This window comes from Dermacentor albipictus, chromosome 6, assembly GCF_038994185.2.
Source record: "Dermacentor albipictus isolate Rhodes 1998 colony chromosome 6, USDA_Dalb.pri_finalv2, whole genome shotgun sequence".
In the NCBI taxonomy this organism is placed as follows: Eukaryota; Metazoa; Arthropoda; class Arachnida; order Ixodida; family Ixodidae; genus Dermacentor; species Dermacentor albipictus.
Genome location: NC_091826.1, coordinates 95,906,293 through 95,933,603, shown reverse-complemented (window position 1 = coordinate 95,933,603; position 27,311 = coordinate 95,906,293). Strand labels below are relative to the sequence as shown.

Sequence of the window (27,311 nt, the reverse complement as noted above, 5' to 3'; positions counted from 1 at the left end):
CTCAAACAAAGGTGCAGGTTGCAGAACCGCGGGTGCTAAGAATAATTTGCCCGATATGGTGTGCCTGATATCGTATTCTGATCGTTGTTAGATAGACTGCAAAATTTAGTGTTAGTTTTAAGGCGGAAACCTTAAATTTCTACGTTTCGTCTTTGTGTTGCGCTTAAATAATGAATTCATGAGGATGCACAGTGGAAGACCAATGGTCCCGGTTTCACACCCAAATTAAATGTGCACAAACACACACACACACACAACTGTTGCAAGGGTGCATAGCATGAAGCAGTATGAACAGGATGACGCTAGACAGGAATGAGGGCTAATTTCCAACTAAAGCCTATTGTGAAAATGAGGCCACTTGTACAGTTTATCCGAAAAATTAGACAGCAAGAAGGCCAGGTAAAACATGGTGCTTGATGCAACCAAATATAAATAAAATATTATAGGAACAAAACACAGATCAAAATCCCAAGTGCAGGAAAAAACAGATCATTACAATTGCCAATTGCGTGTGCCAGCTATATCAAGAAATATTCTTTTTTTTTTCTTTCAGCAAATAGACTGACAGCTTGGTTATCGAAATATGCTCTTCTATTTCCATGCCATTGAAAAAAAAGCTTGTTTCTTGGAAGGTAGTCGCATACGCGGTTGGTGATCACAATTATTTTTGGAACGCATGCGTCGGCACCGATTTTTGTCGTTCCAGTTGCAGCACATGAAACAGGCTTTTCACCTTATCGTGCGTCTCTGTCTTACTACGACTTCCGTCATGAGGTGCTGCCCAAATAGTACTCTCCCTCACGACAGTAACGCAGGCGCGAAGGGACAGAGTAGAAAAGGATGATTGGAGAGGGTGGTGAACGGTGGGATCAGCGCATTTGGCTGGTATTGAAAAAAATACAAGAGGCAATGGCGAGGCAAGAGGGGGCTGCGTGTGCCTCCTCCTATATTTGTATGTAAGGGGACTCCCGCCACATTTACTGGAGCTGGTGCTTCAGAGCCAGCGCAAAGCTGGTTTGCCACAAAGCCAGTCTGGAAATGTGGCGAGCCTACTATATGGGCGAGGCGGTAAATTTGTATTTCTTCATTTAAACGCAATTTGTACATTACATGGTCCTGTCTGAAATGAAAAGCACTCATAGCTATCTGGTTAGTACAAGCAGTCCAATTTAGGCCTAGTTCACACCAGGGTACGTATTCTGAAACGATCCCCTTAGGCGATAGCATAGCCATCAGGCGTGCTGATTGGTGCGTTGAGGAAAACGGGATGACGTAATGCTTAACCATTTAATCAGTTCAATCTATTTCGCAAAAACAGCCAATCAGCGCGCTCCAATGGCAAAGGCATAGCCAAAGCGATACTATCGCCGAAAGTGATGGCTTCAAAATATGACTCAAGTCATCGAGTAGCCAGCGACTGACTGAAAGCAATTGCTTTTCGACCAAAGTGATTATTTCCGGCGATATAATACGCTACCGGCACCTTTGCAACGAACTTGATCTTGCGACTTATGGGATTTACCAGTCGTATTGGGCCCTTCTACTGTTTTTTCGAGCATGCGTAATCATTGGAAACTACTACATATATAAAGCAATATTTTGCTACTGATGATTCCTTTGCAAGGCCACAAAGCCAGTCGAAAACTGGGTAAAAAAATTTACTCTGACATGACTTTACCTCATATCGGGAACATTTAAACAACAATTAATTGATTCAACTTTAAGCCTAACTGATAATGTATTCACGGGCTATTGGTACTAATTTTACAGATCCTGATATCATGGCACAAGATGGTGTGTACAGTGGCTACTTCACCCAATTCACCGGCCGAGGGAGGTACTTAGTCCATGCATACATTTACGGTGACGACAAGACTCGACATGCGTACCGTACGCCGGGATTCCCCCCTGACATAACTGTTTGGTCTCCGGAAGACACCCGAGGTGAGTTGATAAAAAAGTTAAATTATGGGCTTTTATTCGCCAAAACAACTTTCTGATTTTGAGGCACGCCGTAGTGGAGGACTCCAGAAAGTTCGACCGGAGGTTCTTTAACGTGCACCTAAATCTAAGTACATGGGTGTTTTCGCGTTTCGCCCTCACCGAAATGAGGCCGCCATGTGTTAGCTGATCAACCCTGCATTTCGGTCCATTGCTTATTCTCTTGTATTGCATTTATTTTGCTATATCTCGTAAAAGGGACATCGATACATTATGATAAGTGTAAGTGGTGTTCTTTCTGAGAACCTTATTTACAACAGTGAACCTGATCTAAGGAACTTGCTACAGTTGGCGCCCGCTAGCCAAAATTTTTCAAAATCGGAACGCACATAAGCAGCAGAAGAAAATATAACGCAGTGAACCAGCCGTGTTCCTTTCATAGCCGATGCTGCTCAAAACTATGACAGCTGATTAGCAACTTGGCCACGTTTCTATTGCATTCATCATCATCAGCCTCGTTACGCCCACTGCATGGCAAAGGCCTCTCCCATATTTCTCCAACAACCCTGGTCATGTACTAATTGTGGCCATGCCGTCCCTGCAAACTTTCTAATCTCATCCGCCCACCTAACTTTCTGCCGCCCCCTGCTACGCTTGCCTTCCCTTAGAATCCAGTCCGTAACCCTTAATGACCATCGGTTATCTTCCCTCCTCATTACATGTCCTGCCCATGCCCATTTATTTTTCTTGATTTCAACTAACATGTCATTAACTCGCGTTTGTTCCCTCACCCAGTCTGCTCTTTTCTTATCCCTTAACGTTACACCTATCATTCTCCTTTCCATAGCTCGTTGCGTCGTCCTCAATTTGAGTAGACCCCTTTTCGTAAGCCTCCAGGTTTCTGCCCCGTAGGTGAGTACCGGTAAGACACAGCTATTATACACTTTTCGCTTGAGGGATAATGGCAACCTGCTGTTCATGATTTAGGAATGCCTGCCAAACGCACCCCAGCCCATTCTTATTCTTCTGATTATTTCCGTCTCATGATCCGGATCCGCCGTCACTACCTGCCCTAAGTAGATGTATTCCCTTACGACTTCCAGTGTCTCGCTGCCTATTTTAAATTGCTGTTCTCTGTTATATTAAGGCATTGTTATTGCGGAGGTTTTACAAAAAAAGCTTTACAGCATTTTGTCGCAACTCGTATAAAACCTTAGGGGGCGTGAAATAAGGTGCAGCAGTAGAGGTCAATTCGCGAAGCCTTGCGTAGGTTTAAAATTATAAAGTGTTCCTTTTTGGATTTCAGTAAAGATTTTCGTAGAAATCAGGAGATTAACTCTGCGCTTTTAGTAGACGTCAAAGATAATATTTGTTCTATTTCATGCAAAACACTAACCAGCATTGGTTGTTAGGAATGGCATGTTAAAAAGCGCAGTAGAATTCTAAAACAATAGCGCCGCACTTAGCATAGCTTGATTTCTCCAAACCGGTACAGAGAATAGTGTAATTGACATAAAGAGAAAAAAAATGGAGCTGGGCAGGAAATATAATGCGCGAGTCAGATAATTGCTGGGCCATTAGGGGGACAGAATGGGTAGCAAGAGAAGGGAAACGCAGTCGGGGACGGCCGAAGGCTAGCTGGAATGACGAAATTACGAAATTCGCTGGTGCTAGTTGGAATCGGTTGGCGCAGTACAGGGTAACTGGAGATCGCAGTGACGGGCCTTCGTCCTTCAGTGGACTAAAAACAGGCTCATGATGACGATAATTTCTCTACAAGAATGTAGACAATATTCATAATATTCGATCGGTTCTTGTTTCTGTTATTGAACCATTCGACGTGCAATGTAGTAGCGCATGCGTGGGACCGTGTTTTGCACGTAACTTGTGCTACACATTTCCCTCCACAATTGAGCTTGACCTGGAGGCTGATATACATAGTGCAACTGCTTTACGCATATTGATAAGTTGACGATGTTGTGTTTGCTTTAAAACATGCGTGAAATTCTTTAATAGCAGTGAAATACTTGACATTTTCTTAGCACTCTTCAACGAGGTGGTAAGTGCCACATTTGCGCATAACCTGCCAGAAATTGATCGCTGATAGTTTCTAAACATTGACGCCTGAACGCATGCTGGAGACTGTCATGTATGACAGACACTGCACAACCCATTCGTAAGTGCAACAATGCTAAAAAACAAGCTTCTATATTTACTTGAAATATGCACCATATATAGCAATAATATACACAGGTACCTTAACTCTCGGAATGGATTCTGAGTATTTTTCATCTTCTCAAGACAAAGCTTGCTATAATGTAGAGAAAAGGTTCCAAAACAAGCAGGGTATTCCAAGAATGAAGACTGCACGCAGGACACGTACACCTGCGACATAGCTCCGTCATTTATCACCGTTATTGTCTGCAGGTACTCAACCGTTGTTGAGTGTCGCGTACGAGTTGGCCCCAATTTCAACCTTAAATGTTCTCTTCTGTGAAATCATCAGTCTAGATTGCCGTACCTAAACATTGTCGCGGTAGTAAAACTTTTGCTATATGGTTCGCAGTGCGACAGAACAAAACATCGCCAAGCGTAGGTCGACGAGCTCCCGACAACTACACGTTCGTGGATACCCTCCTGGGAAAACAAGAGCCCACGGCTCCATTTCAAAGAGTCACAGTGGGCACTTACTTCAAGCTCGACAGGGACCTGCAACAGAAGGACGTACCTCCTGGTATAATCTGGGACTTTAGAGCTGTGAGTGGGTACGTCGATTTCGACAGGACGCCTATCGTCTGTATTACGTGGACTTGGCCGGGCGCGCACATGACAGACGGAAAAGGTGCGTATCGTCTGACGCACCCTTCTGGAATATTGGAATAAGTAATGTCAGAATACTCAACAGGAGCATTACGCCTGGCAATAGGATTGAGGAAAAGCTTTTTGCTGGGCGTGATTAGTGTGTGGAAGAATTCATTCTAACCAATCATGATCATCATTAGCCTGCTTACGTCCACTGCAGGGCAAAGGCCTCTCGCATACTTCTCCAACTACCCTGATCATGTGCTAATTGTGGCCATGTTGTCCCTGCAAACTTCCTAATCTCTTCCGCCCAACTAACATTCTGCTATCCCCTGCTACGGTTCCCTTCCCTTAGAGTCCAGTCCGGAACCCTTAATTATCATCGGCTATCTTCCCTCCTTAACACATGCCCTGCCCACGCCCATTCATTTTCCTTGACTTGAACAAAGATGTAATTAACTTGCGTGTGTTCCCTCATCCAATCTGCTCGTTTTTTATCCCTTAACGTTACACCTATTATTCTTCTTTTCATAGCTCGTTGCGTCGTCCTCAGGTTAAGTAGAACTTTTTTCGTAAGCCTCCAGGTTTGTGCCCCGTAGGTGAGTACTGGTAAGCCACAGCGGTTATACACTTTTCTCTTGAGAAATAATAGCCAACTACTGCTCATTTTCTGAGAATGCCTGCCAAACACACCCTAGCCCATTCTTATTCTTCGGATTATTTCAGTCTCATAATCTGGATCCGGGGTCGCTACCTGCCCTAAGTAAATGTATTCCCTTGCCACTTCCAATGACAAGCTACCTATCGTAAACTGCTGTTCTCTTCGGAGACTGTTAAACATTAGTTTTCTGCAGATTAATTTTTAGACCCAAGCTTCTGCTTTGCCTCTCCAACTCAGTGAGCATACATTGCAATTGGTCCCCTGAATTACTAAGCAAGGCAATTTCATCAGCGAATCGCAAGTTACTAAGAGGTATTCTCCATTCACTCTCATAGACAATGCCTCCATGTTATGAATAACATAGGAGAGATCGTGTCTGCTTGCTGACGCCTTTCTTTATTGGCATTATGTCGCTTTCATTATGGAAGACTACGGTCGCTGTAGAGCCGTTTAAGATATATTTCAGTATTTTTACATACTGCTCGTCTACACCCTGATTCTATAATGCCTCCATGACTGCGGAGGTGTCGACTGAATGAAACGCTTTCTCGTAATCAATGAATGTTATATATAAGGGTTGAATATATTCCGCACATTTGTCTATCACCGGATTGATAGTGTCAATATGGTATATTGTTGTGTATCTTTTACGAAATCCTTTCAGGTCCTTTGGCTGACAGAAGTCGTAGGTGTTCCTGATCGTATTTGCGATTGCCTTAGTAAATACTTAGCAGGCAACGGACAGTAAGCTGATCAGTCTATAATTCTTCAAGTCTTTGGTGATCCCTTCCTTATGGCTTAGGATTCTGTTGGCGTTCTTCGAAGATTCCGGTCCGCTCGAGGTCATGAGTCATTGCATATACAGGGTGGCCAGTTTTTCTATGACAATCTGTCCACCATTCAACAAATCTGCTGTTACGTGATCTTCTCCAGCTGTCTTCTCTCTTTGCATAGCCCCCAAGGCTTTCTTTAGTTCTTCCGGCGTTCCTTGTGGGATGTCAAAGTCTTCTAGACTATTCTCTCTCCCATTATTGTCGTGGGTGCCACTGGTACTGTATAAGCTATTTCATCCATATTAGTAATCATATTGCCGGCTTTGTCTCTTAACGCATACATCTTATTCTTGCCTATTCCGAGAGTCTTCTTCACTGATTTTAGGCTTCCTCCGTTCCTGAGAGCTTCTTCAATTCTACCCATATTATACTTCCTTGTGTCAGCTGTCTTACGCTTGTTGATTAACTTGGAAAGTTCTGTCAGTTCTATTCTAGCTGTAGAGTTAAAGACTTTCATACATTGGCGTTTCTTGATCAGATCTTTCGTCTCCTGCGATAGCTTACTGGTATCCTGTCTAACCGAGTTACCACCGTTTTCTATAGCACACTCCTTAATGATGTCCACAAGATTGTCGTTTATCGCTTCAACACTAAGGTCCTCTTCCTGAGTTAAAGCCGAATACCTGTTCAGTAGCATTATTTGGAATTCCTCTATTTCCCCTCTTACCGCTAACTCATTGATCGGCTTCTTATGTACCAGTTTCTTCCGTTCCCTCCTCAGGTCTTGGCTAATTCGAGCTCTTGCCATCCTATGGTCACTGCAGCGCACCTTACCGAGCACGTCCACATCTTGTACGATGCCAGGGTTAGCGCAGAGTATAAAGTCTATTTCATTTCTAGTCTCGCAATTCGGGCTCCTCCAGGTCGACTTTTGGCTATGCCGCTTGCTGAAAAAGGTATTCATTATCCGCATATTATTCTGTTCCGCAATCTCTACTAATAACTCTCCCTTGCTATTCCTAGTATCTATGCCATATTCCCCCACTTCCTTGCCTCCAGCCAGCTTCTTGCCTACCTTGGCATTGAAATCGCCCATCAGTATAGTGTATTTTGTTTTCACTCAACCCATCGCCGATTCCACGTCTTCATAGAAGCTTTCGACTTCCTGGTCATCATGGCTGTATGTAGGGGCGTAGACCTGTACAACCTTCATTTTGTACCTCTTACTAAGTTTCACAACATGACATGCCACCCTCTCGTTAATGCTATAGAATTCCTGTATGTTACCAGCTATATTCTTATTCACCAGGAATCCGACTCCTAGTTCTCGTCTCTCCGCTAAGCCCCGGTAGCACAGGACGTGTCCACTTTTTAGCGCTGTATATGCTTCTCTTGGCCCCCTAACTTCACTGAGTCCTATTATATCCAATTTACTGCCCTCTAACTCCTCCAATAGCACTGCTAGACTCGCCTGACTAGATAAAGCTCTAGCGTTAAACATTGCCACGTTCATATTCCAATGGTGGCCTGTCCGGAGCCAGGGATTCTTAGCACCCTCTGCTGTGTCGCAGGTCTGACCGCCGCCGAGGTCACTTGCTAAGCTGCTGACGTATGAGAGTCCAAAAACAAGAAAGGGGCTGGCAGATGGAATGGCACGCTGTGGTATAAAATTTTTTAAACAGGGTTGAAGTACCTCAGACAGGCTGGCCAACGTTTCGATAGGTGGACCTATCTTCGTCAAAGGCCTTTGACGAAGATAGGTCCACCTATCGAAACGTTGGCCAGCCTGTCTGAGGTACTTCAACCCTGTTTAAAAAATTTTATACCTGACGTATGAGAGATTATTCTCGATATTATTTCCTCCTAGCACCCTCTCCATCCTTACCATGTACACCATAAACAGCAGCGGGGATAACGCGCTCCCCTGCCTCAGTCCCTTCTTGATATGAACTATCTCCTCGCTCCTCATCCCTTCGCATTCAACGCAAACGGTATTTTCTAGGTAAATATCTCAAAAACGCTGTAGAAAATCGGTACCTAAGCCTTCCCCTTCCAAAATTTCCCACAAAATGTTCTGTCTACGTTGTCGTAGGCTCCTGTAATGTCTAAAAAGGCCACATACAACGGTCTGATTTCTGCTTTTGACATTTCAATACATTGAGTAAGAACAAACAAGTTATCATCCAAACGCCTAACTATTCTGAAGCCATTCTGAAGCTCTCCCAAAATGCCATTATTCTCTGCCCATGTTTCATGCTTTAATTTGATTTCCGGCATTGCTTGTGTGTATATTACCCATGTAATGGTGAATGGTCTACACGAGTGAATTCTCTCTTTCTCCACCTTACCTTCATAAATTAAATTCATTCTACTTTGTCGCCAACTGTCTGGCATTCGTCTATCTTTTAAAGTTCTTTCCACTGCTTTCACCAAAGCTTCCTTACTTTTTGGTCCTAGTTCATTTATCAGCCTAACGGGAACGTCGTCTAGCTCTGTGGATGTGCGCTTAAGAATTTTCTCTTCTGCTTTCTTCCAGTTTAAATTTTCAGCACAAGCTTCTTTTCCACTTCGGTCTTTCTCATGCTCTTTTTTTTCTTCAAATACAACCTCGTCATTGCCGTGGAAATATTCGGCTGCTACGTTTCGGATGTAATTTATTGGGCTGCTCCTTCCAGTCTGTTTTCATCTTCTTCTGGGATATGTTGTTGTATGGTTGTTGACTTCCTGCCTAATAATTTGATGTGGTTCCAAAATATTCTAGGTGCGGCCTTCTTTTTGTCACGTATTTCTGACAACCAGTGCTCACTTTCGCCTTGTAATTTTTCTTGCACCACTATTTATAATATTGCGCTTATTACGGCGCCTCTAGCCGGAAATGTTTAAACTAACGTAAGCATTCGGAAGTGATCCTGCTATGCTGGTTTTGTTAGAAGCGGCGCGCGGATGATTTTTTCGCCCTATGTGGCCGTTTGGTGAACTTGAGAGCGTGCAGGGCATGGCGACACAGTGGAACGCGGAGCGCAGCGCAATGTATGAGCGCCGGAGGGGTATGTGGAGGAGGCCGCTACAGTGAAAGCATGACTCGGAAAGTGGAGGACGAGCACCGGGGAGACGGCCTGCGCATGCGCTGAATTGCCGCCGTCCTAGGCATCTGGAGCCGCGTGGGCCATCTCATTTTCGCTTCCGAGGGGGGGGGGGGGGGGAGGTTGGCGTGAGGTGGGGAGGGCACGCTCCTCAAAGGCTTCTGCTGCCGAGGTCAGTCCACTGTTCCAGCGAGTGTTACGGGAATCCCTGCTCCTGCAAGAGGCGATGGTGAGCGGGGTGTGACACTCCATTGGGTGTTGTCGCCGCTGACACTGGAAGCATTATTTTACTGCGACAAAGTACTGTTCTCGTCATCGCTGGAACCAAAGGGGCCGAATAAATTCGTGAGGGCTTGCAAGACAACGTAATGGTGCGCAAGTGCGGCGACGTTGGCTACGATGGAGAGCGGGACATGAACTGCGTGAGGACTGTTCATTCACCCGTATTTCTGTCCTCTTGTTTCTTTCAGCAAACTTTGAGCACCAATCGGTCTTGAATCTTGAAGGTAAACAAAGCTGCCCAACGGCCGTTCCATCTGTGGCCTCCTTTATAGTCAATGCGGCTCGGTCACCATACGCACACGGACAGTATCACCCATAATAACCGCGATTAACAACCGCAACGTGGACCACCAATGAAGCACAAGGAAACAAAAAGCAGTGGACAAACGCTGGCGCAAATTTTCTTTGTTTTCAGCCATGCGCCATGCTCCAAGCTGTTGGGGTGCGATTGTTGCTAGACCTCAAACACAGCTCCCGCTTGATTTATCACTCGAGTACTCACACGGCCGCCTTACCGAGCTAAAGTTATGCATTGCACCATACAGTCGTTTGATTAGGGAGGTGAATTGACGGAAGCGCACATTTGTCTTAAATAATTGTAGTTTTAGTAATAACATTGAAGAATAGTCTCGATATCAGAAGCTGTTCTCGGTCGGTGCACTTCACTCGAGTCGAGGGCGCAATTTCGAGGCGTTTCTCGGCGGAGTGTTCACGAAACGCAACGCTGCCTTGAGTGATGGAAGCCCCGTCGCCTTGACTTGGCTGAGTCGAGGAGAAACTTGAAGTGAAGGCGTATTTAAGAATACGAGGTTTACGCTGGCGAGACAGCATAAAGAGCCATGATCCGTCACGACTCGGAACGGGCGGCCGTAGAGATAAGGTCGGCACTTTGCAAGTGCCCATACGACGGCAAGACACTCTTTCTCTGTAGTAGTGTAATCGGACTCAGGTAGAGATAGGGTGCGACTAGCGTAAGCTATGGCTGTTTCGCCATTCTCCTACCGCTGGACGATCACAGCACTCAGACCGACGTTACTGGCGTCGGTATGAATTTCCGTTTCGGCTTCCTCGTCGAAATGCCCAAGAACAGGGAGTGATGCCAGGCGGTGTCGAAGCTGAGTGAAAGCCACTTCCTGTTCAGAGCTTCAGTTGAATGACGTGACGTCTCTAGTGAGGCGAGTAAGTGGTTCGGCAATTTCAGAAAAATTGCATTTGAAGCGCTGGTAGTATGCGCACAGCCCCAGAAACACCGAACGCTTCTCTTGTGGATAGAAGTCGAGAAAGCAGCTGCAGCGGAAGTTTTCTCGGGGTGAGGACGGACGCATTCCGCACTCACAACATGCCCAAAGAACTTCAGTTCTTCATGTTCATCAGTTCTTGATAACCGAAGTTAAGTTTCTGAGGCGTTAAGGTGCGGTTGGCCGATCGGATTGCCTCGAGCACTTGTCGCAGTCGCTTAAGATGTCCAGAGAAGCTGTCTGAATGTACGATCACATCATCCATGTAGACGAGACAGGTTTGCCATTTTCGGTCGGCTAGCACAGTGTCCATCATCCATTGGAAAGTTGACGGAGCAGAGCAGAACCCGAACGGAAGTACTCGGAACTCGTAAAGTCCATTCAGGGTGACAAAGGCTCTTCAATCAATCTAAATCTGTCAGTACCCGCTTTTAAGTCAAGGGAGAAAAAATACTTGGCTCGCTGTAGCCGGCCGAGAGAGTCATCTATGTGCGGCAGCGGATAGACGTCTTTCCTTATGACGTTGTTCATTTTTCTGTAATCAAACCTTAGGCGGAGATTGCCGTCGTTCTTCTTTACTAGGACAACCGGTGACGACAACGCACTGTTTAAAGGTTGAATTACGCCATCTACAATCATCTCCTTGTCGTTGAATTGCTTCGCGTTCTTTCTGCGAAACACAATGCGGCTGCTGGTGAAAAGGAAGTGTGCATCGTCGTAAGTAATTGTCCTGTGCTGCCTGATTGGCGTCTGACCGGCGTTTGACGATCGAGAGAATCTGTCCTTGAATTCACACAACATTCCTCGCAGTGCCTCCTTATTGCCCTGCGACAGCTCACTGTTGATCTCGATACTTGTAACTCTTTCTTCATCGCTGCCACTTTCCTCACAAGCGAAAGACTCAATGACTTCCTCCAAGGCTTCAGCGTAAGCGACGGCAGTGCCAAGGAAGAGGTGTCGGTGCCGATTTGTGAAGTTGGTGATCAAGACGTCAGCTTGGTCATCCCGTTAGTCAATAATTCCTCGAACCACGCTAATTCCGAGGGTAAGTAGAAAGCAGACGTTGACCCGGCGAGTACTTCACTTTCACAAGTGCCCTGGGAGGTTACCAGAATTATTACACTAGCGCAAGGTGGTATTGTGATGCTATTGTTGGAAATTAGAAGAGTGACTCTGTGGTGACACGAGTCTCGTGTCGTCGCTTTCTTTGTGGAGAACGAAATACAGCGTCGGCGGTGGTCAATGATGGCGCCATACTCACGAAGAAAGTCTATTCCAAGTATCAATTCACAGGAGCATTCTCGGAGAACAAGGGAACTGATCATAAACGTAGAATTTTGAATTTGTACATGATAACTGCACACACCAAATGGTTGGACGACATGTCCGCCAGCTGTCAAGACGTCAAGGCGTCACCCAAGGCGTCATACCTTCCTTCACAGCTTGCAAATTTTCCAGTGATAATCAAGTAGTCAGTGCCAGTATCTATTAAAGCAGTAACATTTGGACCGTTGATAAGCACAGGTATGTTCACTGAACAGTTGGCTCGAGCTTCAGACGCCGGTGTCGCCAAGTTTCCGTCGGTCTGAGGTCGCGTCGTTTGGAGGTCTTACGCACATCGAGTGTCAGCGGCTTCGATTCGAAGGGTCGCTGACGTTAGTTTTTGAAGCGAGGGCCGGAGAGCATCCTTGCGACATCCGACTTGAACCTCTCGGATTGGACGGCATGTTGACGGCGATCGTTACTGGTGCCTTGATGACGGTGACGTGACGATGATGACGGCGACGGTGACGATGACGGAAGCCCCTGGAGGCCAAGACGGCGGTACTCGCACTCTCGGTTTACTTGACTAACCTCAACACAGTGGTAAAAGAGTTGTCGTAGGTCGGGCGTGCACCAAATATCCAATTTACGTAGGGCTGGCCGAGTCTCTCCAAAATAAGGAAGGCCTTGCGCTGACTGAAGCATGCAATACGCGGTGACGGAAGGTAGCGGCACTGGCGCAGGGATAGGGTACCCGAATGCGTCGGCTTAAGTCGCAGGCTGGCATTCGCTCACGGTAGGATGTGTCACCGGCTACGGGACGGTACCTCTTAAAGAGTCAACTTATATTCTTCGGCGTGGTTGTTCGGCGTCTGAAGTGGCGGAACGGCCTCAAGCAATCCTTCGCAGCGTATTACGTCGAGTGCATACTTCGCTTCGTCGGGCACGATGCTAGCTATTACCTTGGCTGAAGGCTGCTGCACCTGATGCAGCTCGTCGCGGAGTATTGATCGCTTAATTTCGCCAAGTGGCTCGACGTCAGTCGAGAGAGCTCCTAGTCCACTGGTAGCAGTGGAAAGATTCACTTGCCGATCGTACTAGTGGGAGCGCTGGTGCAGGACCTCCTCAATGGTGACGACTTCAGCCGGAAACCCTGCAACTGTTTGTGGTGGGTTACGAACGAGTCTACCAAAATGCTGTCCTTTCACGGCTCTCAACAAGTGACGCAGCTTCTTCTCCTCACACATGGCAGGGTCACCTCACCTGAAGAGACGCGCCATGTCTTCCACGTACATAACCACACTCTCATTAGGTTTATGAATGCGAGACTGGAGGTTTCATCCTGCTCATTCCAGATGATCGAAGCCAGCGTAGGTGTCAAAGAGGCTGCGACATAACTCAAGCCATGATGTCAGAACACCTTCGCGATTCTGCAACGACGTGCGGGCACTATCCAAAAGGCTCAAGAAGACGTTTCGGAGTTTTATTTCGCCGTCCCATCCATCAAACTCCACTAGGCGCTCGAAGTCCGCCAGCCAGTCTTCCTGAAGGCACTTGGCACGTGTGGTTTTCGCAGCATGTAATGATGAGGTGCCGCAGCAGCCATCGCAGGGTTAGTTGTGGTAGTATAGGATGGAGTATCAATACTTGCCGACATTGTCTTTGTTCTCGCAGGTAAAGTCTTAAACTTAAGTGCCAATTCCTGGATTCTACAGCTGGCCCGGTGTACTGGCGTGAGCGCCAGTATCGGTGTTGCGTTCCTGCTGCTGGGAGGGGTCTGTTGCATGGTTCGAAAATACGCAGCACCTACACCAGAGAAATGTCACGTTGAATTGTCAGGCGACTTCTGAAAGAGGCCGTTAATGTCCGAGTCACCGAAGGGGCAGCGCAGCACCGACAAAAGAGCAAGGCGCGAGCCTGTGTGCCAGCCCGTCTTCGTCTTCTTCTCGGAGCAAGGGGCCCAAGCGTGTGCAGCAAGCGCGTTACAATATATAAATATATGCCTAAAGGAAAGGCCCCACAGGTCCTGGTCTCGTCTATAGGAAGGATATGCATGATGCGAACATTTGAACGCAAAATCTTCTGTCGTTACGTTTTTGCCATGGCCAAAATATTTTTTTTTTGATACGGGTACCAGCCATTGCTGCTTCATATATATAGATATATATATAGTAGCAGCCGTCGTATAATTAGGCGAACCTGTGCCCAAGAAAACAGGCTCCACTTAAAACATAACGCTAGCGGCAAAAACGTGTGAATAAGCGAATGTTACGTACAGCAGGACCTCATCCAATGTCTTGTGTTCCGCGTCAACGTACATTGCTAACGTGCCGGCGAGGGTGTCTTTGACGCGCTCTGTACGACCATTCGTCTGCGTGTGGTCCTCCTGTGGTTCACCTGGCTTTATCGCAGAATGGGTTGGGTGAGCTCCGCTGTAAAGGCCGTTGCTCCGTCGGTGATCAGGACATCTGGGACTCCATGTCACAGCAGGATGTTCTCAACGAAGAATTTCGCCACTTCTGCTACACTATCATTTGGCAGAGCTTTTGTTTCAGCGATGCAGGTGAGGTAACCCGTCACCGCGGCGATCAATTTTTTTCTGGATGTTACCCTTAGAAAGAGAGCCAACAAATCCACCCCGATCTGCAGAAATTGTCGGCAAAGTGGCTGAGTCGGCTTCAGTAATCATGCTGGCGTTGTTGGCGGTGTCTTGCGTCGCTGACTCTCTCGGCATTTCGACGTAATGGGCGATGTTGGCGGTCAGGCCCAGCCAATAATGCTTTTCCGGTATCCTCGATAGCGTCCGGAAGTATCCGAGGTGCCCAGTAGTCGGATAAGTGTTGCAGGGCGTGCAGTACTTCCGGGTGGAGTGCTGATGGAACAACAAGAAGGTAGTTGGCACGCACTGTGGAGACGTTCTTTACGAATAGGTTGTTTAAAGTGAGAACGAATACAATCCTTGCCCTAATGGCCTAGGGACAACATTGGTGCGTCCTTCCAAATACTCGACGAGGCTTTCTAGCCCCTGGTCTGCTCGTTGCTAAATGTTCCGAGCTTATTATTCTAAGACAGGCGTCGTTATCCTTGTCATCTTACGGTGGCGTGTGAATCGCGGCGCGTGATAAGCGACCGGCCTCAGAGTGCTTTGTGTGGACTTGTGCACAACAGTGATGTCATATACTTGCAGTTTGAGGCTCCACCGTGCCAGCCGTTCTCAAGGGTCCTTTAAAATCGCTAGCCAACACAACGCGTGATGGTCGCTGACGACTTTGAACGACCTGTCACATACCTAAGGGCAATATTTTTGTAGCACAAATCATGACCAGGCATTCCGTTTCCATCGTAGAACAATTGCCTTGTGATTCTGACAGCAACCGAGTAGCGTAAGCCATCACCCGTTAAATTCGGTATTTCCACTGGACTAGGACGGCACCAAGGGCATCAGTGCGGATCTCTGTATCGGCATCCTCGTTGAATTGTGCGAGTACCCATGGGGACTGCCAGCAACGTTTCAGTTCTTGAAATGCGTCAGCCCAAGGTGTTTGTCACTCGACAACACATTTAGTTAGACGTGTCAGCCACTCAGCGATCCGTGAAAAGTCCTTGCAAAAGGCCCATAGTGTGCGCACATGCCAACGAATCTTCGCGCTGCCTCTCGATAGAAGCTGTTTTCTGCGGGTCAGATCGGACTGCAAATTCGCTAATGAGAGAAGCTAATCGTAGGCAAAGCAGCACTTTTCCACATTTAGACTCTGCCCTGATGATTTGACGGCCTCTGGTGCAGTCAAAGGCCGCCTATGGTGGTGGTAGAAATTTCCGGCGTAGACGACAACGTCAACCGACAGCTCTACCACTTCAATCCTGCTAACACCGTGTCGATGAGGCGCTGGAACCTTGCAGGCGCCAATCACAGTCGGAATGGCATGAACTTGAAATAATAGAGGCCATCTGGCGTGATGAAGGCGGTAGTTTTGCGATCTGTTTCGTCGACTTCCAACCATAGAGCTACTCTACGGTTATTATGCGATCGGTTGCGACTGGTGTTTGTCGTATACTCGATGACGTTGAAAAGCGCTCTTTGTATCGTCGGAGAAGACATCTGAGCTGTTGGTGCCTAATCATGGGGAGCCTAGGATTTATTTTGAAACCTGGTTCGGGAGCAAGGGCCTTAGGATTACATGCGGCAGAATCCGAGACTGCAAGCGCATTGCTGGTTCCCACAATTTCCTCGGTGTATAGGATTGCGGTACCCTTATTGATGTACATGAACTCCTGACTGAAGTAGGTTACCATTACTTCCGCTTTCCCTCCATGCAGTCGAGCGATCGCTCTTGCGACGCATATTTGACGCCCGAGCAATAGACGCTGGTCGCCCTCGATGAAGCCTTCTATGTCTGCGGGTGTTTCGGTGCCGAGAAAAATGAGAATGCTGGAGCCAGGTGGAACGCTCACTTGATTTTCAAGCACACTCAAGGCGCGGTGACTACGACAGCTCTCCGTCGGTATTGCTTAATCTTGTGACAGCGTTATCTACATCGACTTCAGGTCGATGATTGCGCCCTGTTGCTTCAGGAGGCCTGTGCCGAGAATGACATCTCGTGGATACTTTTGTAGGCTAACAAGGTGGCAGGGTAAGTGCGGTCATGAAAGCTAATTCTTGCCTAGCAGATTCCAGTCGGCCTTATGAGTTGTCTCCATCGGTCGGAGTTTGAGGGTCTTCCCATGCAGTCTTAACTATCTTTAACTGGGCGGTGATGGGTCCACTCATGACGGAGTAATCAGTTCCTGTATCCACAAAGGCGGTGAGTGCGTGGCCATCTTTTTATATTTTATTGCAGTTAGGGCTTGGCGTTGGATCACGGTTGCACCGCGTTGACCCGTGGCTGCTGAGTGGCGTCGTCAGGTAGTCTTTCGTCAATGTATTCTTTGCTTCCAGACTTCGATGGGTTGGTGGCGTCTCGTTAACATGTCGTCTACAGAGGATTTTGGGCATATTCGTCGGTGGCGTAGGATATTCGTCAGTTCAACGGACTGCAACCGCACTTCCATCCGTTGCTGCTTCTAGTTTCTGGATATAGGCTTGCAGACTGGCCTCGTGCTGGGCCAGTCTATGGTCGGCGCTGCGGGGGCAGGTAGAGTCCTGGTGAGAGTGAACGGAACACTCGTCGAGGACTCCACTGAATGGCGGCGATGTAGTCGGGGTTTTCATGTGCACCCTCTCCAAACTGTGGACGCGGCGGGTTGACTGCGAACCGTCTTAGTTCCAAGTCGCGGTATTAGCCCCGAGAACGAACATGAGCGGCGCTGCGAGCGCCGCTCGCGTGACGTCAGGGCACGGACTCGCGCCTGTCGTCTGCTACAGTTAGTGCGTTGTACGGGCGCTTTCTGCGGTGTTTTCGTTTGTTCGCCCTCGTTCTCTCTGCTTGTATACTTATGGTAGTCGTCTCAAATATATTTTTATGACGTCTTCCTTTGCGAACATTTATTCAAAGAGCTAATTTCTTAGACAACAGTGCAGCTCTCGAACGCAACGCTACAGTGCCAGCCGAAGCGACGCAGACCAGCCCATTGCGGGTTTTTCATACGCGGATAGACAATCGCAAAAGCATAGCCTATAGGAATCCAGTTATGATACCATACCTGCCGCGGTGCAACAAGTATGTCACAAAGCTGGCTATATATGATTTCTACAGCAGTTACGTTGATTTTATTCCGCTAAAACAGGTTTGCTCACGACGAGTAGTTCATGGTATAATATCGAATTTTTGCATTTCCTCACAGAAACGCTCGGCAGTAGCACGGTGACTTAACTAATACTGGAGCTTAGATTCTACACGCCTCACTTGCTTCTTTAACTGCTTGTCAACATTAGGCGGTTCATCACGTGTTTATTTTTTTTAAGCGGCGGAAATTTGAAGTAAAGTTAATGAAGGCTTACAGCTATTTACAGAGTACAAATAGGAATGTACCAATATATATTCTCTTTTCCGTGCTACACGTTCAACTCACCTCTTTAGAGCGCGTTTGTTAATGATTAATAATGCATGTTATGTTCCTCTTTTTTTGTCTATGTTACCAAGTGTATATCATTTATTTATTTCCATGCCGCAGTGTGTTTTGCATTGTTATCGTGGGAATATTTCACTGTGCTTTCATATATTGTATAACTGCAATGTTTTATGGCCACTATATAAATGTAATTTATATGGCGCTTGATGTGTTACCCCATGCAGCCATATTGTACCTAAGAGGGTGAGATTACCTCAAGCCGCGTCTCTGCGGCTTTTTTCCCTCATCCACCTCCATTTACCACTCCTCTGTACATGTGTGTGTGTAAATGGAAATTAATAAATCAAATCAAATCAAACTCAATTGAGAAATTTACTGCTGCTTGTTGCTTGAGGAATATACATGACGAATCTTTTTGGCAAACTGACACAGGCTGCTCGGCCCAATTTTTTTAGTGAAGTATGCCTGCTGGACCGCATAGCTACATCCAGAAAGCAGTCGAAGCGTCAATGACTAGTAGTATGGGACATATTGAAGATATCGAAATTCCCCCTGTGGAGGGTCAGAAATCAAGTGAAAGTATATGCAAGGCTTGTGGTGCTTTCTTTATGAATGTTTGCGATTGGATTGGAGCAAACTTAAATTAGCCTGCAAGGTTCTCTTTTAACTACCGACGAAGCGAATAGTTATCCGTTTCTATAATTAAATAACGCTGGATCGAGACATGGTGAGACAAAAGGTGCTTGAATTTTCCTTTTGTAGGCAATCTAAGCTGCGTAGTAGTAGCTCGAGAATACTTTAGCCATTCCAGTTGGCGCTATAAAAAATGCTTTATGGCTTTAATTCGAAGTTAAAGTGAACAGATGGGTTTCGCGAACATAGCGTGCCTCGCCATACGGACAGTCGATTGCTACCGTTACGTGAACAGGGGTGTGCCATATTGTCGATAAAGGCTACTGAGGGCCACTATGATACATTTCATCACTTTCAATTGAGTGGCTGTTGATCTAAACAACGAAACTTTTCTCTCAGATGATTGCTACTATGGTGTTTGTGAATTAACTATGTAAATACTCTACATGACACGCCGTCGTGTTAGCAGCCATGAGCAATTCGATTTTGGAGGCCTGTTTCAGAGGGGGATGAAAGTAGCAGCAAAAATTTTCATAATAAATGCGCGCCTAACTATTTTTTTACGCATTAATGAATGGCCATATTTGAATAGAACAACACACCAGAGTAATAGGAATCATGATGACAGCTTCGCTGGGCAGTGTCTTTCTAACATCGGATAACATGTTGACGCCAAGTACCAAATTTTTCTTCCACGTAAAATGCAATACCTCTCATAGCTAAATACTAAAGGAATGTTAAGTATTTAGCGAAGCATCATACACAACTTCACGCGTTGAATTTGCAGATATTCTTTTTTTAGTCAAAATTTACCGATAGACACGGCGCATATATGCATTGCAAAAACTTGTAGACCCCTTTAACGCTACTTAGCTTGCGATATCCAAGTCGCAAAGTTTCTCGACTCACACGCTTTTGAAGAAGAAACTGTGGTTAAGGTATTGCAGCTGAAATAAGCCGACTTATTCTTCAATACGTACGGCTCGAGCCACCTATACCCCGAGCATACACGAAGGGAACGAGCGCGCGCGGCAGCCGAGCGAGCCGGAGCGAGCGGCGTCCTGGCCGCGACGTCACTCGCGAGAGGGCGCCATTCCTCTTTCTCGGGGCTAATAGCCATGGGCGGTGCATATGGCCGGATTCTCTGCAATGCTAGCAGCGTGGGCGCCGGCCGGGGGCTTGCCAAACGCCCGTCTTCCTCGCGTAGCTGTGCTCGGCGACGGGTGGATATGCTTGCGGCGGCGGTGGTGGATGATGGTATCGCGGCGTTACAGGGCCCTGGTGTGGTCGCAGAGGCGGTCTTTGACGGCGGGTGACGGCGGCGCAGGTCATTGCCACCGGCTGGTTAGCGTACTCTAAAACCGGTCTAAAGACAGCAGCATACGCCATAAGCTTAGTCGACATGGGTGCGATGGGAAGATATCTTCGGTGATAAAATAGCTTGCGTATGCCTTCGAGGTCGCGAAGGAAATGTGTGCGTCCCATCTCAGGTCAGAAGTTAGAGAGACGCCTAAGAATTTATGCTGCCGAACTTTTGTTAGCATTGTGCCGTTAATAAAGTACGGAAAATCGTATGGTCGGTTTTTTTTTGTTACCGTAATGCAAACAGATTTAGTTGTGTATATCGTCATTGGCCATTTTTTGTGCCATTCACTTAGCTGGTCTAATGAATGTCTAAGCGAAACATAATCTTCGTAGGTGTTAATTGTTTCGTAAATAATGCAGTCATCAGCAAATAGTTTGATGTTACAGTCAATATTTCTGACTATGGGTCGTTAATGAAAATTAAAAATAACAGTTGCCCCAACACGGATCCGTGGGGGACGCCTAATGTTACAGGCACTGTCGGAGATTTCACATGGTGAAATAGTACCTATCGTGTTCGGTTGCATAAGAAATTTATTACCCAGTCTAAAATTGTCTCATTCCCAATAAGGCTCGCAATTTTGTAAACGATTTATTGTGGCATACGCGATCAAATGCTTTCGAAAGGTCTAATAATGTTATATCAGTCTGGCTACAGTTGACGTTAAATGCGAGGTCATGCAAAAATTCCGTAAGCTGCGTAATGGTTGACAATCCATGGCGGAGTCCGTGCTGGTGTGGCCTTAAAAAGTTGTGAGTGTCAAAAAACTTTGTTAGGTGTTTAAGGACGATATGCTCGAGCATCGTCCAAGCGGTGTTAGTGAGAGATATTGGTCGATAATTGGAGGGCAATGAGGTATCTCCTGTTTTGTGCATTGGCATGATTTGAGCATTTTTTTCCAGTGCTTGTGTAAAGATGATTGCAATAGAGATTTTCGAATTATCAGGCCCAAGTACAGGCTGCACCACTCTGCGTATCTCTTTAGAAAATGGTTTGGAATGGCATCTTGGGCGCAAGATTTTTAGGGTCAAGGGTGAGAAACATGTTAAAGGGACACTAAAGGTTACAACTTAAAGTGATAAAGCTATGCTCTAGAACATTAGGGCGTCATTATAATCGCAAACAGAGCTTTAGTAAACGTGAAATTGAGGTAAATGCACGACACGATTTCAGACAACCAGCGACATTCCGGAGGTAGCCCGATGATGAAGTCACTCCTCATCATAATTTATATCACTAGTCCTCAACTACTTGTAATAAAAAGACCATTTCGTTAGGTTATAAGACAGAAGAGAATACTACTTGCCTACTACAGTTCGATTCTAAGAAAAAATAACATTTTGAAGTTGCCCTTCAGTAGTATTGGTGGCCGAAAGGTTTCGTTTTCGCTCGACTCTGCGCGCTCGACTCTGCGCCGCGCGCTTTCGAGTTGCAGTTGTTTCGTTATCGCGTCGTGCTGAATTGGCCCTGCGGGCTCGCTAAACATGCATTTGGAAGAAGCAGCGAGAATGCCACGTCCATGCGATGTCGTGGGATGCACGAACGGTCGGCGGAAATTGGCCAAGAGCAGTTGCAGCGGCGAATCCAACGGTACTTATCACGGTGTGCCAACGAATGAACCAATCTGTTCGAAGTGGTTAAGTGCCGTAGCTCTGCCACAGGGCGTTGAGCCGAAAAATCGCATAGTGTGCTCGCTGCACGTTCGTCCAGAGGATTACGAGTTCAACGCCGACTTACTGAAGCCGTGTGGAGTGCCTTTTAAAGCAATGATTTCCCGTAGTGCTGTTTTGTCGGTCTTGTGTGCATTATCCGAGGCGCAAGAACAACTGCAGGTCGAAGAGTAAGCGAGTGAGTGAGTGAGTGCGGTATTTGGTTTTTACGAAGGAAAAGCTAAAATGTGCGAATATGTACAGCCATGACATATAGTTGCCGTCGTAATGGTACGCAATGACGCCGGCAGCGCGAGCCCTCAGCAACAGGTGACGTTCAACAGTGTTGAAATCGCTGAACATGAGCCCAGCATCGCGAGCCAAGTGTCGTTGTCAGAGTCGTCCATCGCAACGAGCGTCAAAGTTGGCGTCATAAAATAAAGAACGAGCTTATCGTCGCGCGCTGTCCCTTCCGCTAGCCACCATAGTTACGCTTTCGAGTTGCTGTCGGCTCTGTCTTGGCTTTGTTTCTGGCCGCACGTTTGCGTTTTGCGGAGAAACGCCGTATCGCCGTCTGCGAGCGCCGTTTTCCTCACTGATGGCGCAACGTAACTATGAGACCATGACCTCACCACTCCTCGATCGGAGGGCGGGCGATTTGAACTGCGCTAGGTGTGCGCAGACGCTGCAGAACGCATTTTCTCTTAAAACAAGCCTCTTCTTCGCACGAAACAAGGATTCACAGGTTTCTGGTATCATATTTCAACAGTCCACGTTAACGTAGTATTAACCATTAGTGTCATTTTAAGAATAGCCGCGTCGAATATGATTATAGGATCGATGCGCGACGTTGAACTACTACTCAAGTCTGAAAGGTTCCCGTCATCTTTTGTGAACTTCGAGTTAAAATAGCTATTGTACGCATTAGCGTTGTTAGTTTTTTTCCTTAGGAGACAAGTCCGATAAGGTGTGTTTAGTAGCGCGGAAATGGTTCCAGAGTCGCTGAGGCTGTCAGAACGTTAGGCAGCGTTACATGAAAATAATGCTCCTTGCCTTTTTTGGCTGCTTGTCCAAAATGTGCTACTGCGCAGTTTTGGATCGGCATGATCCATGATTTTTACCAAAGTTGCGTATATTTTCTATATGACGTTTGGCGTGGATGACTTCCGGAGTTGTCCATGTGCTTGTTCTTTGTGGTCGCTTGTTATTTAATGGGACATAGCTACGCAGCAGGAAACTATATCCTTAAAATGAGCCAGGCTGTGTGGACATCGATTGACAGGTCGGTGGTTATTCAGAAAAGGCTTGAAATTCGTGCGCAAGTTGGGTTAGTATGCGGGCGTTATGCGCCGTCTCGAAGTTGGGTACTGTAGATGTACTACAACACGTTCTGAAAGAGTAGTCCAGCGGCAACAAGCATAGCAGTATGTTGTCGTCTGAAATGCCTCCAATATTTCTTTCTGTGCTTGGTGCCCTGAAAAATGATCACTGACAAGTATAAGGTATAACGTATATTCTTTGCTGTACCTCGCTTACGCGTCGGTTCTTGGATTATTTGGTGAAGGTTCAATGATAACATTAGGTAAACCAGAATTTCTCAAGAAGATGGTATGTGATGCATAGTTACCTAGTCTACGTCCGGAAGGGTTAAGTCTCCCGTAAGGATTTAAGAAGTTATTGCATATCGTAAGAAGTTATTGGCATATTGGTGTAGAAAGTCATGCATGGCAGAAATGCTTTCATCACCCGAAGAGGGGCTTCTTTAGAAGCAACCCACATAACTAGTAGTATTGTTACAAAGAAACTTGAAAAAGAGGCTTTAACACCGGACACATCTGGCAGCAAACAGATGAGAGGTTTTTCTTTATCGCAAGAGCCACGCCACCGCCACGGGAATCCCGATCTTTGCGAATGACTGACTAGTTCGGTCGCATGATTTTATGGCTGCAAACATCCAAGCAAACCACGTTTCCGTGACGGCGACTATATGAGGCTCGCAATGAGTTAGCAGGTTTTCGAAAGATTCTATTTTGTTTCCTAACCCATTTGGATTTACATGTATTATTGTTAGTTGTCTTATCGAGCTCTTATCCGCACAATTAGCAGGCCGCCTTTTTTGCTTGATTTCGTTTCTTTTTTAAGACGTACTTTGTCATTGGCTTCGTCGTCCCAAACAAAGGCGCGACTGTTGATGTACAGTTTGCCGAACGCGAGGGAGACTTTGTCGGCTTTGTTGCAATTTTCTTTGGCACTGTTGCACAGTTCCTTTCTAATGTCCCCAATTTTAGGATAAAAATCTTCCCCAATGGCAAATTTTAAGCCTTTCAGTTTACAATATTTATTCAATATTGTCGATTTATCGTGAGAATTTAGAAGTTTATTCATTACCGGCCTTGTCTTTTTCACTTACGGTCTGCCTAACCAATGTATGCGTTCTATAGTAACTGGGTCCAGCTCGAGGACATATTGTACGATACCTCTGCTAACTGTCCGCTCAAGACCGTCGTTCCTTTCTTCTTGCGATTCCGGTATGCCATAAACTATTAAATTAGTTCTCCTGCTTCGGTTCTCAGGCCATAGATTTTCTTCCATAGTTTCTATTACACGATTCATGCGGGAAATCTCGCTCTGAGAAGATTGTACTTTATTTTCCCCCCCACCTTTCCGTCTGTGGAGTGTCTCCCCACCTCCCGTGTTCTTCCCCCCCCCTCCTTTCTTCAAAAAAGACGCTTTAAAAGCGGCACACCGCCACCCCCCGAAGAACAACCCCCTGAAGAAGGAGCCGAATGGGCTCCGAAACGTCGGGCTAATAAAATTCAGTTATTTGGTTGGAGTCAGTCTCAAGTTCTAGGTCTCTATATCTGCAAGAAGTTCTTCCTTTATTTTTTTTATATCGGCAGCAATTTTTTATTAAGTCGCTTAACGCTGCCCTTTACTTCAGGGGCGGCGCTAGTTTCTAGGTCTCCTGATAACAGTAGCAGCTTCCACAGAAATACAGCTATATCAAACACCCCGTGACATAGCGGCGGGCACTGCAGCACCACCAAAAAGCGGTCGCTAGAGCGGAAGCATTTTCCAAGTGGTCTTCTAACCTGCTCAATGAAGACGAGAGTATTAGTGTGCCTCATGCTAGTAGTGTCACCGTGCCCACTGCCGATGTAATGCCCGTGCGGGATATATACGGCACACTTCTGTTGTGGCGCTCGCACCGGCTGATGCGCCGAACAGTCTGCGCACGTTCCTTTTTTCCGCATATCCAGCGTCTTCTCAATATTTTTGGCATCGGAAATAATTTTGGCAACGGTATTAGGCGGATTGCGTATCAATCCGGTCAAAAGCTCTCTACTCAAACACAATATCAACAAGCGAAGTTTTATTCTTCCGGCATTTCTGGGTCGGTGTGTCGGAAGAGGCGAGTGATCTCCTTCGTAAGGATCGCGATGTTCTCGTTCCGCAGCAGCATGCGGGTTTCCAGTAAAGCTTGCGCTCGCTCTTTGCGCAGGACGCTCGTTAACGTCTGCACAAAAGTCGTTGCGGAACAGGTCTCATGTAGTCAGGGTCGATTCCCGGTTCTCATACGACGTCCTCGCCGCGCCTTTAAAGTGATGTATACATGCCGGAGCTTTCCGTTGGAGTTCCAGTTGTTGAATGCAGCGACCCGTTCATGTGTTTCCAGCCAGTTATCCAGGTGTTCAAATGATGATCCACGGACTTTCGGTGGCTCCCTGGTCTGTTGAATTGGCGACGAACTTTCTGGTCGTCAAAGGCGAAAATCCGTGCTCCGGGCCGAGTTCTTGCAGCCTGGGCTACCTCGCTGCTTGTTGGCAACGTTGGTGTTGTCTTCTGCGTTCGGGCTTGGGCCACGGCTTTATGGGGACGTCCGATACATGAAAGCAAAGCACCTTCGCCATGTGTCACCAAGAAAAGAGTTGCAACACTGCGAATGACGAAAGTAGCTTTTGCTGGGTGAACCTGTGCCCACAATTGTGGCGAACCCAGTCCGCGATCGTTGAAATCTGATCTGCCTGTAAAGCGCTTCGACTTCTATACACAAACCATCGAGCGTTACAGAGAAATCGCTGATGCTCGAGTTTGTTCAAGAAAGTTCTACGCCATTCGCGTCGCACATACATTGAATCAGGTTCCACAAGGTTGGGTGACAACAGAAAGCGGAGGGAACCATCGATAACATTCGAGAAGCTTCCGATACATGCAGGCGCGTCTCACGCAGAGCGATAAAATACATTCGACCGTGAAAACCGCTCGCCTAAAAAGATGAACCAGTCACGTATATATATATATATATATATATATATATATATATATATATATATATATATATATATATATATACATATATATATATATATATATATATATATATATATATATATATATATATTTATATATTTATATATATATATAGTATACGTCGTTTACAGCCATGAACACATCTTGTGATATCGGAGCGAGTATTTTGTCTTTCAGCGATCGAGTAAACTAAGAGGTGTTAGCGTCTCTTTCTTGATATCAACGCCACGTCATTCTAGGTGACAGCTGTCTTCTGTACTTTCAATTACAGCTGCGGGAGTGGAGATCAGAGGTGGCACTGACGAAGACTACCTTCGATCGCACTTCGATAGCCATGAGGTGCTGTCCAATGTCCGGAAAGGCAATCTTCAAGCCCTCCCCCCAGGTTCGCAACATGAAGTCACCATTGCTCTTCCCCGCAACTGGGCGACGTCGTCCCAAGGTGACACCGATTTCAAGCTGGAGGCGTACCTAGCGGCACGTGTTATTAACGCGGAAGGACTGAAGTCGAAGCTGTCCGGTACTACTACTGTAAGATTTACAATTTCAAATTTTACTGCCTATTCGATGAGAAGAGCATCTGCCACCACCACGCGGGCTAGTCGGCAGCCCACGAATTCTGGACCAGCAAAAACAGCCCCGAAAACGCCTTACAAGGACAAATACGCAGCAACGACCACAGCACCGGCCAAGGTAGAGCCAGGCGTTGATCCTGCAACAACAACCACAGCAGGTGTGGGACATCCGAGTGAGAATGACAAGCCATCCGTCATCACTTGGATTCTTCTGGCACTGGTTGCTGGATTCGTCGTGGTATTCATCACAATTGTACTGCTGCTCAGGGCGAGGGCGAGCACCACTACTGAGGATCAGGGCCTCTCCACAAACACGCAAACAGCGACAACTATGTGAAGTTCAAAAGTACAGACCGCATGTGCATTGGTTTTAAGAGATATGTGGCGCTAGAATACCGCGTGGTATTTCTGACCACAAATCGTCTGAACCACTCGCTAGTAGGGCTAGGCGATTGTTATAAAATTTCCCAAACTCCTTCTTGAAGGACATGAGTAATATCGTGGTTTATTCACACTTAGGTTAAAAAAAAAACTACAGTAGTAATTTCTTTGTTGGCCTTCCCTGCAACACGTTCCAGATAACAATGGCGCATAGGTTAAGGTTATAAGGAACGGATCACTACGGCTTCATTCGCTTTGATGGCTTCGCTCAAAATGGTCACGTAACCCACGCCAACGAATTAGTCGAGCTGTCTGCGTGCGGTGCTCCCACTCTGCCTGCCTTC

The 27,311-nt window shown here is 46.5% G+C and overlaps 1 protein-coding gene across 3 annotated transcripts in view; it reads left to right on the top strand.

The window, feature by feature from the left end:
• LOC135907512 (calcium-activated chloride channel regulator 1-like) overlaps positions 1–27,070 on the top strand; it is a 135,788-nt gene extending 108,718 nt beyond the window's left edge. For all 3 annotated transcript variants that reach the window (XM_070520901.1, XM_070520900.1, XM_070520902.1), the window contains 3 exons: positions 1,771–1,944; positions 4,508–4,783; positions 26,283–27,070. In XM_070520901.1, coding sequence (XP_070377002.1) covers positions 1,771–1,944; positions 4,508–4,783; positions 26,283–26,923 — 1,091 coding nt within the window. In that variant the 3' untranslated portion in view covers positions 26,924–27,070. The remainder of the gene's footprint in view (positions 1–1,770; positions 1,945–4,507; positions 4,784–26,282) is intronic.
• Positions 27,071–27,311: the final 241 nt, after the last annotated feature.